Source organism: Nematolebias whitei, chromosome 17, assembly GCF_014905685.2.
Source record: "Nematolebias whitei isolate Nwh7 chromosome 17, NemWhi1, whole genome shotgun sequence".
Classification (NCBI taxonomy): Eukaryota; Metazoa; Chordata; class Actinopteri; order Cyprinodontiformes; family Rivulidae; genus Nematolebias; species Nematolebias whitei.
In genome coordinates this window covers 2442458-2457087 of record NC_056514.1, presented here as the reverse complement: position 1 = coordinate 2457087, position 14630 = coordinate 2442458, and the positions used below count along the sequence as shown (strand labels likewise).

Genomic DNA, 14630 nt, shown 5'->3' with positions numbered 1-14630 from the left:
GAACCTGTATTTCTGGATTCAAATCAATGAAATGACAGTTCCTGTCCCACAAGGTTCTTAAGGTCAAGAGTTTTGACCTTAGGCTTAGTCAGGGGCGCAACTACATATTTTTGAGGTGGATGCGAACACATCATCGGCGCCCCCCCCACCCGCTCCTTTTTACTTGCCGCCTCATACAGCTTAGTCATGCACTTAGAAAATACAGTAGTAATATTACAGATTTTTTTAATGTTACATATTATATCAGGTGATCATTTCAATCATAAACAAATAAGAAGTTTTATAAAGTACAAATATATAACAGTAGTGGTACTCAGTCAGTGCTCAACATTTTATGTAGCGGAAATATGACATCTTAACAGCCTGGAGTCCATGTCAGAGTTTTAACATTTATGACATTTAAACTGTTACATTCCGTGACTTTGCATTTGCCCATTTGTCAAGTATAACATCAAATGAAATAGACCGTGCCACACTGTTTTCAATAGAGATCACTGCTAACTGGGACAAGCGATCATTGCTCATATTTGAACGAAGGTATGTTTTGATGAGCTTCAGCTTGCTAAATGATCTCTCTGCAGATGCAACTGTCAGAGGCATGGTTAAAAATACTCTAAGGGCTACTGTCAAATTTGGAAATACCAAATCAAGGTCCTCTTGAATTAGGAAATTTAACTTTTCTAGAGCCTTGTAACCCTTCAGTAGACGGCTTGCTGGGTATATTTCTTGAATGATATCTCTTGAAACATCACAAGTGGTCAGGGCATATGTGGTCACTGATTCCTCCAGCTCAGCTTTTGTCATGTGCTCCATTTTAGTGATGAATTTAAATTTCTCAGACACAAGTTGAAAATTGGAAAACCTCTCAGACAGCTCTTGGAGGAGTGTGTCAACAATAACATTGAAAACCATGCACCTGAAATGCCTTGTGGGTTCCTTTTCATGATGACCAGTGCATGAATTGTCATCTGGGAAATTCTTTTGCTTCCTAAGTCGTTTCTCTTTGAACTTAGGAGAAGCATCCATTTCGATGGCTATTTTGCTTGCAATGTCAAGTGACTTCTGAAAGCCCTCTTCTCTATATTTGAGCAAAAACTCTTTCAGAGACTCGATTAGCCTAATGGCTGTGTCCATTGACACATCTGCTGCTTGTAGTGCCTTGCTTGCAAAGTTGATCTCACATAATAAGGCATACCAAATTATGAGGCACACAAGGAACTCCATACTGACAATCTCATCAGATAGTGATTTTGCCTCTGAGACAATCTTGCTGTCTCCTGCCACTTCTCCAAGCTTTTGTAGTGCATCTAAAATTCCCCCCATCTGGAAACGTATAGCTTTGACAGAGTCTAGCTTTGCCTCCCACCGGGTGTCACTCAGAGGCTTCAGTGTGATGTCGACAAACTCTGTGAGAATGTCCCACCTCTTCACAGAAGACGAAAAGATTGTGTACAATCTTTGAACAGTGCCAAAAAAAGTGAGACACTCTCTGCTAGATGAGGCTGCATCACATAACAAAAGGTTCAGGCTGTGGCTGCAGCAGGGGATGAATAAAGCCTCTGGACATCTCTGTTGTATTAAAGCTTGAACACCCTTGTTTATTCCCCTCATATTAGAGCCATTGTCATAACTTTGCCCTCTACAATTAGCCAAATCCAACCCCAGACTCTCCAGAACCCCTGTTAGTGTATCTGTGAAGCCTTTCCCAGTTGTGTCCTTCACAGCAGTGAACCCCACAAAAGACTCTGCAATAGTGACTTTTTTCTTCTCATCAGTATCAATATATCGAATAATGACTGAGGCCTGCTCTTGCTTTGAAATATCAGGTGTGCAGTCCAGTTCCACTGCAAAGTACTTAGAGGCTTTGATCTGGGCAGATATTTTACCCAAAACACACTCTGATATTGAATCTAAAAATTCATTCTGAGTGCACCATGTCAGATATCCAGTGGTTTGTTTGGAGGCTGCCTTTCTAAGATGTTCTGCCAGTGTGACATCATATCGTGCAATGAGCTCAAGGATTCCCAGAAAATTTCCATTTTTAGGATTTCCTAACTGAGAATTTTTCCCCCTTAGTGGCAAGTTTCTCTCTGCAAGGAAGAGTATGCAGTCAATAACTCGAGTCAACACACTTCTCCAGTATGCTTTTTCAGCTGCCATGGTTCTCTGCAGTTCACTATCAATAGTCTTACCTAGGCGTAAGCGAGATATCATTTCTTTCCACATCAGATAAGCATTTATGTGAGAACTACTGGTTTCATGGTGCTTCAGTGTTTTTGAAAGACATCGCCAGTTACTGTACCCTGCCACAAGGCATGTATCAGAAACTTTAGCTTCACCAAAAAGCTTACACGCAAAACAATAGACTCTGCTGGTATTTTTGGAATACAGTAACCAATCTCGTTCAACTTTCTCTCCATTAGACAGTATACGAAAACAGTACGCTTTGGAAAAACACCTCTTATTCTTCTCTGATCTTGGATATGGACCATCAGAAACTTTCTGTGGGCCATTTTCAACCATGTACTGCCTAAATGTGTCCCCCATTTTGTGTGGTAAAGGCCATTCGGATGGATCTTCTGAATAAAGCCTTGCCTCAGCCCTCTCCTCTGCAGCTCTGTACTTCTCTCCCTCTACATCATCATCTGGACCTCTCTGCTCCTCTCCCTCTTCATCATCTGGACCTCTCTGCTCCTCTCCCTCTTCATCATCTGGACCTCTCTGCTCCTCTCTCTCCATCATCTGGTCCTCTCTGCTCCTCTCCCTCTTCATCATCTGGTCCTCTCTGCTTTGTGATGATTAACTCACCATGTCTGCCTGAACTAATTTTCCCAAAAAAGAAGACAATGAAATATGGTCATCAGAAATTAAAACCATCATGGTATATAGGTTTTTGTTGCCTCCCTAATGTAATTATTCCTACCTGATGTCATCACTTGTCTCCTCTATCACTGACCTCGTGTCTGTCTCCTTCACCTTTTGTCTGTGGCATTCTGCACTAAGTCATAAGGTCAAAAAAGCATGTTGTAAAAATGACAGATCTTAATACAGTTTTTAAAAATAATGTTTACACGTTATTGCTTGGGATTAAGTAACTGTTCCCTCACTTCCACCTGCATTAGACCAACCTGTTGCCTTCCCCAGTCTGTCCTGATTCTTCCTCTGTCATCTTCTCTTCCTTCTCTCCATCCTCACAGCTGAATGACATTAATTTTGTGTCAAGTAGGTTTAAAAATACAGCAGTCAAACCACAATAGAAATGAAACTTGAATTTAAATGATCTCCTTGTTGGATAACAGTTACTGACTGGACATTTCATCTGATCTGACTCACCAGATACATCACAACACACACCACTGTAGTGATACTGAATAAGACATTTAAACTCAAGTGTCCCTCTGCCAAAAAGGTTGGAAACATGGGTCACCAACCTTTTTGAGCTATAGTGACACTGAGGACTAATTTATCTGATACACACATAAACTTGTACAACTCATCTTTAATTAAAGAATCAATAATAATAAATGTACATATGAGTGAATAAATTGCAGCACTGAGGGCTAAGCGTTGGATCATAGCTGGGAACTGCCGCCACAACAGTTTAGCTTTCCTGTGTTAATATTTCATGAGTTTTATTTTGGTCATTCTTACACTTAGTGTGTGGATATGTGTGTGTGACAGGCGAGGCGCATGTATCAAATATTCATAAAAATACAGAAAATACTAAACAAATCACATCAATAGGGGAGGCAACATTTAACAGCCAACCGCAGTGTATTAGGCTAGCTTTAGCTAACCTGAATATTTAAACCCTCCTGTCCTGCTAATACACTGACAGTACTTACCTACTATCTTTCAACCACATTGAAAGACTTTTTTTCATCCCGCCAACATCTTTATCCTTCTCCCTTTTCCTTTTTCTGTTTTGCGCCCCGGATAGCTTTTTTTTCTGCCGCTCCATCTTGTTGTCAAGTGCACAACGAGCGGTAGTTCAAGATAAAAAAAAAAAAAAAAAACGCGCCGAGTGTGTTCTCTTAGGGGCGTGTTCACAGCCACCTGTGTGGGAAGGGAGAGCGATAGGAGGGGAGGTGAAGGAGCAGAGGGGAGGTGAAGCAGCAGAGGGGAGGTGAAGGAGCAGAGGGGAGGTGAAGGAGCAGAGGGGAGGTGAAGGAGCAGAGGGGCGCCTAATCAGTGCTGTTCCCCTGTTATTGATCATTTAGAAAATGCCTACTAGAAAAACATTTTTTCTACAGAGGGTTTTGACGCCCCCTGCAGTGCAGCGCCCCTATGCGTTGCATACGCTGCATACCCGCTTTTTGCGCCACTGGGCTTAGTCTTGACATCAGGTTAAGTTCACTACACATGCGTACACGTGTATTGTACGCAGAGGGTTCAGACTTCATACTCGAGCGTATACCCTGAGCAGCTGCAGAACAACTTCACAGACAAGTGGCGTTTACCTTCGGGACAAATCGAGTTTGTTGATTGGTCATTTGCTGACAAACTTACTGGATTGATTGATAGGTCGGAAGAAAAACAAAAACAAACGCTGGCAGCCTCAGCCGCAGCAGTGTTGTGTGGTGATATGTTGTTTAATAAAAAGATCTAAAACATTTAAAAAAAACAGGGAGCGCTGGCTCTGCAGCCCACACATCAGACCAGCCCACCAGGAAATCTCCAGACCCTCCCACAGCCATGCTGGACCTGAGTTAAATTCGCTTGTGACAAATTCCTTCATTTCTCATCATTTCAGTCATGGCATCAATGGAGGGGGAGGAGATCGCTCGACTCTTGTGGGGAAAAAAAACAAAAGAAAATGCCATTAAACCAGGCAAGGGATGAAGGAGAATTTGATACATTGGTGTTGCATACAAAACGGTCTGTCGTCGGGCAGTTTATTGTGCGACACCGCGTACACGTACGCAGTTGTAAAAATTGAGCTTTGCATGGACATGCCCTGGGGGGTTTGTTCGTACCTCTGCGTATGGACGTACGCGAGAGTAAACTGGGGGCTTTAGGTGTAGAAAACGTTTGATTCAAAATATTTTTCTGCTGTTATCCCTGAAAACGCTGCTATACAGCTTACTGGCTGCAAAAACTCAGAACTCAGTGAGACTGTCAGAAAATGCACTGATTTTCTTGTTTTCATTTATGAGAAAATGGGCATAAAAGTGTCTGTAAAATATTTTCAGCATTGCTTTGTCGGTCCAAAGCTACATTAACTCCTGGTGGTCTTGTACATTGAACTGAATCATCGTTCTTTTTTGTTATTGATCAGAAGGGAAGTCACCTTGTTCCTCTTCTTTCTTCTGTTTGAATGTTTTATAAGGTCACAAAATGGAGCCGTTAAAGATTTTATCAATAAATGCTGACGATCATCCTCTGAGAGTTATTATTGTGGATCACAGGAATTATACTCTGCATTTATCTGTCCTTCACAGCCACGTGTGAAATGTGCGGGATGGTTGGAGTACGGGATGCTTTTTACTCCAAAACTAAACGCTTCTGCAGCGTGTCTTGTTCCAGAAGCTACTCCTCCAATTCTAAAAAAGCTAGCATTTTGGCACGACTACAGGTGAATATTTTCAGGTGTTCAGTTTGCCTGATGTTAATGTTTAATTACATTAAAGCCTGTTTTGTTTTGTTTTGTTTTTTTCATCAGGGCAAACCTCCCACAAAAAAAGCTAAAGTCTTACAGAAACAACCTCTCATGGCAAAATTGGCAGCTTATGCTCAGTACCAAGCAAGTCAACTGAACCAGGCCAAGTCTAAAGCTGGTAAGTCATCAAAAGACGTGATACTCTTTGGGTTAACATGTGCAGACTGAACACCTTCTACTACACCTTCTGTTGGTCCTGTTAGCGGTCCCTGCAGAGACCTTCGACTGGGGGAAGTATATCTTTAGCAATAACACGGTGGGAGCTCCGGTCAGCTGTTTCAAACATGTAAGTAAAATCTGAATCTGAGTTGGGGATTCATGAATTCATCGTCTCTTGGTGAGATAAGTTCATTTTTCCCTTATTCTTCAGGCCCCTATGGGGACCTGCTGGGGGGACATAGAAGAAGGAGTGAGGATTGAGGTACCCAACTCCGACACTAACCTCTCTACAAAGGTGTACTGGATTGCAGAAATTATAAAGCTAGCAGGTAAGTCTGTTAGAAAACAAAACAACTAGGGGTGTAACAAACTCATCAAGCTGAAGATTGTCTCACAAAGCACAGTCAATCTGCAGTCAGCCTGATGGTTTCTGGGGTTTATATTTTGTGTGGCAGAGAGTCAGAATCAGTTTCTTTATTGTCATTCGCACCACATGTGGTACACATATATATATTATATTTATATATTATATATATAGATTCTCTGAATCTTTTGATGATGTTATGCACGGTTGATGATGATAACTTAAAAGTCTTTGCTATTTTACGCTGGGTAACACCATTCTGGTTTTGCTGCACTATATTTCTGCGCAACAATGGTGGAATTGGTGATCCTCTTACCATCTTGGCTTCTGAGAGACACTGACACTCTGAGAAGCTCTTTTTATACCCAATCATGTTGTCAGTTGACCTAATTAGTGTTAATTGGTCTTCCAGCTGTTCATTATGTGCTCAATTTCCTTTTTCCAGCCACTTATTGCTACTTGTCCCAACTTTTTTGGGATTTGTTGACACTGAAATTTTGAATCAACATATTTTTCCTTTAAAATGTTACATTTACTCTGATTAAACTTTTGATCCGTCATCTGTTATTTTACGAATAAAATATTGACATTTGCCATCTCCACATCATTGCATTCAGTTTTTATTCACAATTTGTTTAGTGTCCCAACTTTTTTGGAATCCGGTTTGTATATATGTGTATATATATGGAGGGCTGCAACTAACGATTATTTCAATAATCAATTCATTGGCCGATTATTTTTCCAATTAATCGATGAGTCAGAAAAAAAAAGTTTTAATTTCCACCCCTTTATTCCAAAATTGAACATTTGACTGACAGCAATTCACACAAAAAAACAGGTTGCTATTTGACTATTCTGTTAGTAAAATATTGAATAATAAAAAATAAAAGTTAGTCACATAGCTTAAAAAGATAAATGTACACAAAAATATATACAAATGTATCTTTATACCTGCAAAATATGTAGCTACTTTGTAAAATGTGTCCTTGAGGGAAGAGTGTAACCTGGATTAAAAGTGTGGATTATTGTAACCTGGATTATAAATTTGAATTATTGTAGTGAAGCCTTCGTCTTCAACCATGAACAGAGGCCTCATGTCAGTGACGATCATTTAAGGATGATTTCAGTGAAGACGGCTGCTGCTGTGGTGTCCATGATGTCTGTCCATCATGAAAGATGTTGTTGTTTGTTGTTGTTTGTTGTTGTTTGTTATTGTTGTTTTCTGGAATGAGACAGTAAATATGTATTATAGCATAATTTACAGCAACTCAAGAAATGCCTTGTTTCACTTACAGTGTTAGGTTCAGGCAAAAGTAGCTAAAAGAGCAATTAAACACACACACACACACACACACACACACACATAAAATACTTAATTACACACATTTGAGTAGATGTAATAAATTACTTTATTCCTGTTTAAATGCAATTCATCCTGCCATACCTGCAGTGTCTTCAGACTTTGCCAACAAATTAAAAGTTGAAGCTTAATCATTAAATTATTATCTTTGTGTTAATTTATTTATAAATCACATTTAAACACTGCTTGTTCCAATTAAATTAAATCAAAAGTAACACACACGTTCTCTATCACCGTCATTAATCAGCAAACAAACAAACAAACAAACAGCTTCATCTACAGACAGACTGACGTTACATTTTCTCTCTTGAAACAGAACAAATGTTAAATTGTAGAGACTCACCTGCAACACGAGTTGGGAGTGAGACATGTTGTATCAGCTGCAGTTCGTGACTCCGACATGTTTACGTTTTATCTCCGTGGTTCTCTCGTGTCGTGTCGGCGATTTTCAAAGCTGCATGTTTCTCATTTTTTATCTTTGTGAAGTTCTCCCACACTTTGGAGGACTTGGGTCAAACAGTTTTCGCTGCGTTGATCATTTGTAAAATTGACTTAATTTCCTTTGAAAACAGCCTCTGCTCTGCTTCCTCCTCCCCCCTCGCTCTGTTCAACTCGCGCTGCAGTTTTTTATTTTTCAAACTTTATTCAGTCAGTCATCATTGACAATGAACTGCCCGTGAACAAAACAAAACGGCTCAGCAGCGCCGTTAAAGATGCATAATCGCGCGACACAACGACTCAATAATGAAATTCGTTGCCAACGCTTTTAATCATCGATTTTACCGATTCGTTGTTGCAGCCCTACATATATGTATATGTGTGTGTGTATATATATATGTGTATATGTATGTACAGTGAGGAAAATAAGTATTTGAACACCCTGCGACTTTGCAAGTTCTCCCGCTTAGAAATCATGAAGGGGTCTGAAATTTTCATCGTAGGTGCATGTCCACTGTGAGAGACATAATCTAAGAAAAATAAAATAAAATTCAGAAATCACAATGTATGATTTTTTTTTTAAATGACTAATTTGTGTTTTACTGCTGCAAATAAGTATTTGAACACCTGTGATAATCAATGTTAATATTTGGTACAGTATCTTTGTTTGCAGTTACAGAGGTCAAAGGTTTCCTGTAGTGTTTCAGCAGGTCTGCACACACTGCAGCAGAGATTTTGGTCCATTCCTCCACAGATCTTCTCTAGAATCAACCAGGTTTCTGGGCTGTCGCTGAGAAACACGGAGTTTGAGCTCCCTCCAAAAGATTTTTTATAGGGCTTAGGACTGGAGACCGGCTAGGCCACTCCAGAACCTTGATATGCTTCTTACAGAGCTACTCCTTGGTTCTCCTGGCTGTGTGCTTCGGGTCGTTGTCATGTTGGAAGACCCAGCCACGACCCATCTTCAATGCTCTAACTGAGGGAAGGAGGTTGTTCCCCAAAATCTCGCAATCCATGTCCCCGGTCATCCTCTCCTTAATACAGTATAGTCGTCCTGTCCCATGTGCAGAAAAACACCCCCAAAGCATGATGCTTCCACCCCCATGCTTCACAGTAGGGATGGTGTTTTTGGGATGGTGCTCATCATTCTTCGTCCTCCAAACACGGCGAGTGTAATTAAGACCAAAATGTTCTATTTTGATCTCATCTGACAACATAACTTTCTCCCATGACTCCTCTGGATCATCCAAATGGTCATGGTCAAACTTAAGACGGGCCTGGACGTGTGCTGATTTAAGCAGGGGAACCTTCCGTGCCATGCATGATTTTAAACTATGATGTCTTGGTGTATTACTCATAGTAACCATGGAAACAGTGGTGCCAGCTCTCTTCAGGTCATGGACCAGCTCCTCCCGTGTAGTTCTGGGCTGATTCCTCACCTTTCTTAGGATCATTGATACGCCACGAGGTGAGATCTTGCATGGAGCCCCAGTCCGAGGGAGACTGACATTCATGTTTAGCTTCTTCCATGTTCTAATAATTGCTTCAACAGTTGATCTTTTTTCACCAAGCTGCTTGGCAGTTGCCTCACAGCCCTTTGCAGTCTTGTGGAGGTCTACAATTTTATCTCTGGTGTCTTTGGACAGCTCTTTGGTCTTAGCCATGTTAGTAGTTGGAGTCTTTCTGATTGTGTGGCGTGGACCGGTGTCTTTATGCAGCTACCGACCTCAAACAGGTGCTTCTAATTTAGAATTATAAGTGGAGTGGAGGTGGACGTTATAGAGGAGGACTAACAGGTCTTTAAGGGCCAGAATTGTTGCTGATTGGCAGGTGTTCAAATACTTATTTGCAGCAGTAACACACAAATAAATTATTAAAAAGTCATGCATTGTGATTGCTAGATTTTTTTTTATATACTATATCTTTCACAGTGGACATGCAGCCAAGATGAAAATTTCAGACCCTCCATGATTTCTAAGTTGTAGAACTTGCAAAGTCGCAGGGTGTTCAAATACTTATTTTCCTCACTGTATATGTGTGTGTGTGTGTAGTTCACTAAATTTTACTTACTGTATTTTATGGCCTATAAGTTGCAGTTTTTGCATAATTTGCATGCCCTGCGACTTATACACCAAAGTGACTTGTTTATGGATTTTTTTCCATATTTATGAACCAATTTTTGGCTGAGATTTGACTGTTTTCATTCATTCTGACTGAAAACATTGAACACTACCATTTTCAGCCACTAGATGGTACCAGAGTAGTATGGCATGCTGTTGTGTCATGTAATAAATAAAAGTGGCTTTTAATGACACAACTGGCTTGCCATAGATGCTACCTTTGTTCTGCTTGCTTGGAGCAACCGTCAAATTAGCTGCATTTCGCTGTGCCGCCCGGCGAAATGCAGCTAATTTGACCATTGAAGTGCATTTATTAAGTAAAAGTTCAACTGAGACACACCTTTACTGTAATGTCGAGCAAACAAATATTTGTTTTAGGTGCTTATCTTGTTAAATTTCGAAGAACTGCGCAACATTCCTCCTTCCTTTTTTCCTCCCTGTCTGTGCGCTCCCGGAGCACCAAGGCATCAACTACTTTTGAAATGCAGCTGATTTGACCGTCAAAGTGCATTTATTAAGCAAATTTAGACTGAGAAACACTTTCAAACAAATAATTGTTTTTAAGTGTTAATCTTGTTAAATTCTCGTTAAAGTCCTCCTGTGCACGCTCCCGCGGCCGCCTTTTTGCAGTCAATTGATTTTTGGCACAACACCGGTCCACATTTCTGGGTTGTCAGCGGTGACTCGTAACAAATGCGACACATCAGCGGTGACGTATAATAGATGCAACTTATACGGCGAAGCAACGTATTTATGGATTTTCCACTTTGTTCGACATATTTGGACTGATGTGACTTATGAGACGGTGCAATGTTTATGGCGGAAAATACGCTATATAGATTGATATATAGATAGATGTAGAAGCAACTTTGCTTGCTAGTTTTTATTTTGCTTAAAACTATAGTTTCCTCAAATGATTTCAGTGGCCGATGACTAATCAATGGGGACCAGGGCCACCATTGATCATCCCCTGGCTCCGCCTTTGCACCTGGTGGTGGATAAAATTACTCTCTCTACTCACCAGCTTCTGTCACTCTGTGCACCCGGGGTCATTAAAAAAATCTGTTGTTCTCCACAGTGTAACTCCTTCCCACTTAATATCTTGCACCAAAACATTTTGATTTACTTGCAGTTTCTTTTCAATTCCAGTCCAGAAAAACATTTTTCTCAAAAGCTATATTCACTGTGTAAATCCCTTAGTGACGGGGGACGTCGTCGTGCAGCTTGTTAATTTTTTAAATATTGTTAAAATCTTGTTCTTGTTAACCCAGTTTCTTATCTTGTCTCGCTACACCCTTAAAAGCAACTTTTAGGCCCTTCTTGCTTATGCTCGTTGGCATGGTGGGTTGGGTGTTGGTTTATGAGTCGGGTGTATCCCTGAGGGACCTTTGTCACAAGCAGCTCACTACAGGTTTGACTGGCCTAAGTGGGGATGATGGGGGAAAGTTGTACAACATACAAAAGGTGTATTTTTAGATTTGTCTTTGCTCATTGTTATTTTTCAGTTCACTAAATAACCAACATGTTGGTGTCATTGCACTCCTGAGATTAGACCACTCCGACACATTTTACTGCAGGTGTGAACGTTCACGTTTAGACCTGAACTTGTGCAGTTCCAGGTCTGAAGTGGTGTTTTCTGTCACTCTGCAGGGTTCAAGGCACTCCTCCGGTATGAGGGCTTTGACACCGACAGTAGTAAAGACTTCTGGTGTAATTTGTGTGTCCCTGAGGTGCACCCAGTGGGCTGGTGCGCGTCAAGCAACAAACCCCTTGTACCTCCTAAAAGTAGGTGTTTTAAAGCGAGTAAAAATGTGTTTTGAAGCTGCTGGTTCTGAACGTTGACAGTGGGTTTTGCCTTGATGTTTTGTGACGTCTCTTCTAGGTATACAACATAAGTACTCAAACTGGAAAGTCTTTCTTGTGAAGCGTCTCACTGGAGCAAAAACACTGCCACCGGATTTTAATTCCAAGGTGAGATACAGCTGTCATGGTGCGCTTGTTAAAGATGAGATGTTTTAATCTTGTAATACTAGATTTGACTCGTCTCCAAACTCATCAGCATCCTGTTTCTTTGAACGTCAGGTTTATGAGAATATGCAGTTTCCATTTAAGAAGCTGATGCGAGTCGAGGTGGTGGATAAAAACTACCTGTGCCGGACACGGGTGGCACTGGTGGAGCAGGTGATCGGAGGTCGCCTCAGGCTGGTCTATGAGGAGAGCCAGGACGGCTTGGATGACTTCTGGTGCCACATGTACAGCCCCCTCATCCATAACATAGGCTGGTCCCGGAGCATTGGACACCGCTTCAAACGATCAGGTGCGTTTGGAATAATCCAGCCAAACCTTCTGGTCCTTATGATGCCTTCCAGAGACTATAAAAACACATCTTTGTTGTTTGGGGAACATTTTGAACTCTGAATCATGTTCAGCACAATGTTTAATTTGTTCTTATCTGTTTGGTCCACAAGATTGAGACTTTGTCAACAACTGTATCTTAAGTGAACAAAAATAAATAAATAATAAAAATCTTTGAAGGGTGCAGCTTCTGCTCAAAATTCCAACATCATCGTCTTTCTTCTATAAATAATAAGTTGGAATATAATTATGCTATAACATAACCAGACTCTTATTTTGATGACCTTCTACAAGCTTTATTTTGAAACTTCAGTTTAAAACAACTTCCTGTTGGCAACAAAGTTCATGCTCAATCATCCAGGTACCACATCCAATAATGCTCAGTCAGGTCATCTGGACTGACATCCCAGTTCAACTCTGTCTGCTTAAAGACTCTGGATCATGTTGCACCTGTTAAAACTAGAAAATCAAAACTCGGAGCAGAACCTTGGCTGAGTGACGTCACCAAGGCCGTTAGGCAGCAATGTAGGAGGGTGGAGCGCAAGTGGAGGAAAGACAGGCTGCAGGTCTCTTTTCAAATACTTGGAGAGTTGGCGCCGTTATCAGAAAGCAGTGAAAGCTGCTAAATCCAAATACTTCTCTTATATCATAATCTCAAACTCTCACAACCCACGTGTCCTCTTCTCCACCCTAAACTCTGTTCTCCACCTCACTGAACCATCACCTCTGGAAGACTCGACTGAGCTGTGCGAGAACGTCTTACATTTCTTTTTTGGAAAAAATTGCGACCACCCGGGCTCTCATTTCCCCTCTGACTCATGACCCATCCATCCCACCTCAATCTGTAGCTCCTTTTGACCATTTTGAACCCATCACTCTATCTTCTCTGGAGCAGGTCATGTGCAGATTGAAACATTCTGGCTCCCCCTTTGATGTGGTCCCCCCTCGACTACTAAAGGAGGTTTTTCCAACTCTAGGTTTGTCCATTCTTGCCATAGTAAACAGTAGTTTATCCACTGGTGTGGTTGCCAAAATCCTTTAAACATGCTGCTGTCCAGCCTCTCCTGAAAAAGCCAAACCTTGACCCCTCAGTCGTTTCCAACTACCGGCCTGTCTCCAAACTCACATTTGTTTCTAAACTACTGGAGAAAATAGTCGAGTCCCAGTTGAAGTGCTTCCCGGAGGATCACACCATCTTAGAGCTTTTCCAATCTGGCTTTAAACCTCTCCACAGCACTGAAACTGCCCTGCTGAAGGTTTTTAATGACATCTTCAGATTCACAGATACCGGTGATTCTGTGCTGCTTGTCCTGTTGGACCTCACAGCCGCCTTTGACACCATCGACTATGAGATCCTCATTGCTAGGATGGAGCAGTGGGTGGTCGTCACAGGATCAGCCCTCAATTGGTTCAGATTTTACTTCACTGACAGATCCTTTTGTGTCTCCATCAAGGATTTTAGTTCTGCAGCGGCAGAGCTTAAATGGGGGGTTCCGCAGGGGTCCATCCTGGGTCCCCTCCTATTCTCTTTATACCTGCTGCCACTTGGTGCTATTTTCCGGAAACACAACATGCCCTTCCACTTCTATGCCAATGACTGTCAAATTTACTTCCCCCTAAGACACAATGGTACATGCTCTATTCAACCTCTGCTCGACTGCCTGGCTGACATCAGGGACTGGATGGCTTTAAACTTCTTAAGTTTCAATGAAAAGAAGTCTGAAGTCATGTTGTTTCCTCCCAATGACACGATCACAAACCACTGCATCGACCTTTCCGCTCTAACCCTGTCAGAAAAACAAAGAGTCATTAATCTGGGAGAGATAATGGACCCTTCCCTGAAACTTAACAATCATGTAAACATGATTGTTAAATCATGTTTCTTCCAACTGAGGCGGCTGTCTAAACTGAAGCCCATATTGTCCAAAAAGAACCTGGAGACAGTAATACATGCATTCATTACATATAGGCTTGATTACTGCAATTCACTCCTGTTTGGTATCAGTCAAACCCCCATTGCACGACTACAACTGGTCCAGAATGCAGCAGCCCGATTTTTAACCAGTACAGGCAAAAGAGAGCACATTACACCAGTTTTGGCCTCACTGCACTGGTTACCGGTTCACCTTAGAATCCAATTCAAAATTATCCTGTATGTCTACAAATCATTGAACA

The 14630-nt window shown here is 41.3% G+C and overlaps 1 protein-coding gene across 1 annotated transcript in view; it reads left to right on the top strand.

Annotated features, from left to right (window-relative positions):
• Window positions 1-14630, top strand: part of mbtd1 (mbt domain containing 1) — a 69795-nt gene that overhangs the window by 41264 nt on the left and 13901 nt on the right. Inside the window, exons 3-8 of the mRNA XM_037691549.1 lie at window positions 5442-5777; window positions 5863-5945; window positions 6030-6147; window positions 11751-11885; window positions 11983-12071; window positions 12183-12417. Of these exons, the coding sequence (XP_037547477.1) occupies window positions 5442-5777; window positions 5863-5945; window positions 6030-6147; window positions 11751-11885; window positions 11983-12071; window positions 12183-12417 (996 nt within the window). The remainder of the gene's footprint in view (window positions 1-5441; window positions 5778-5862; window positions 5946-6029; window positions 6148-11750; window positions 11886-11982; window positions 12072-12182; window positions 12418-14630) is intronic.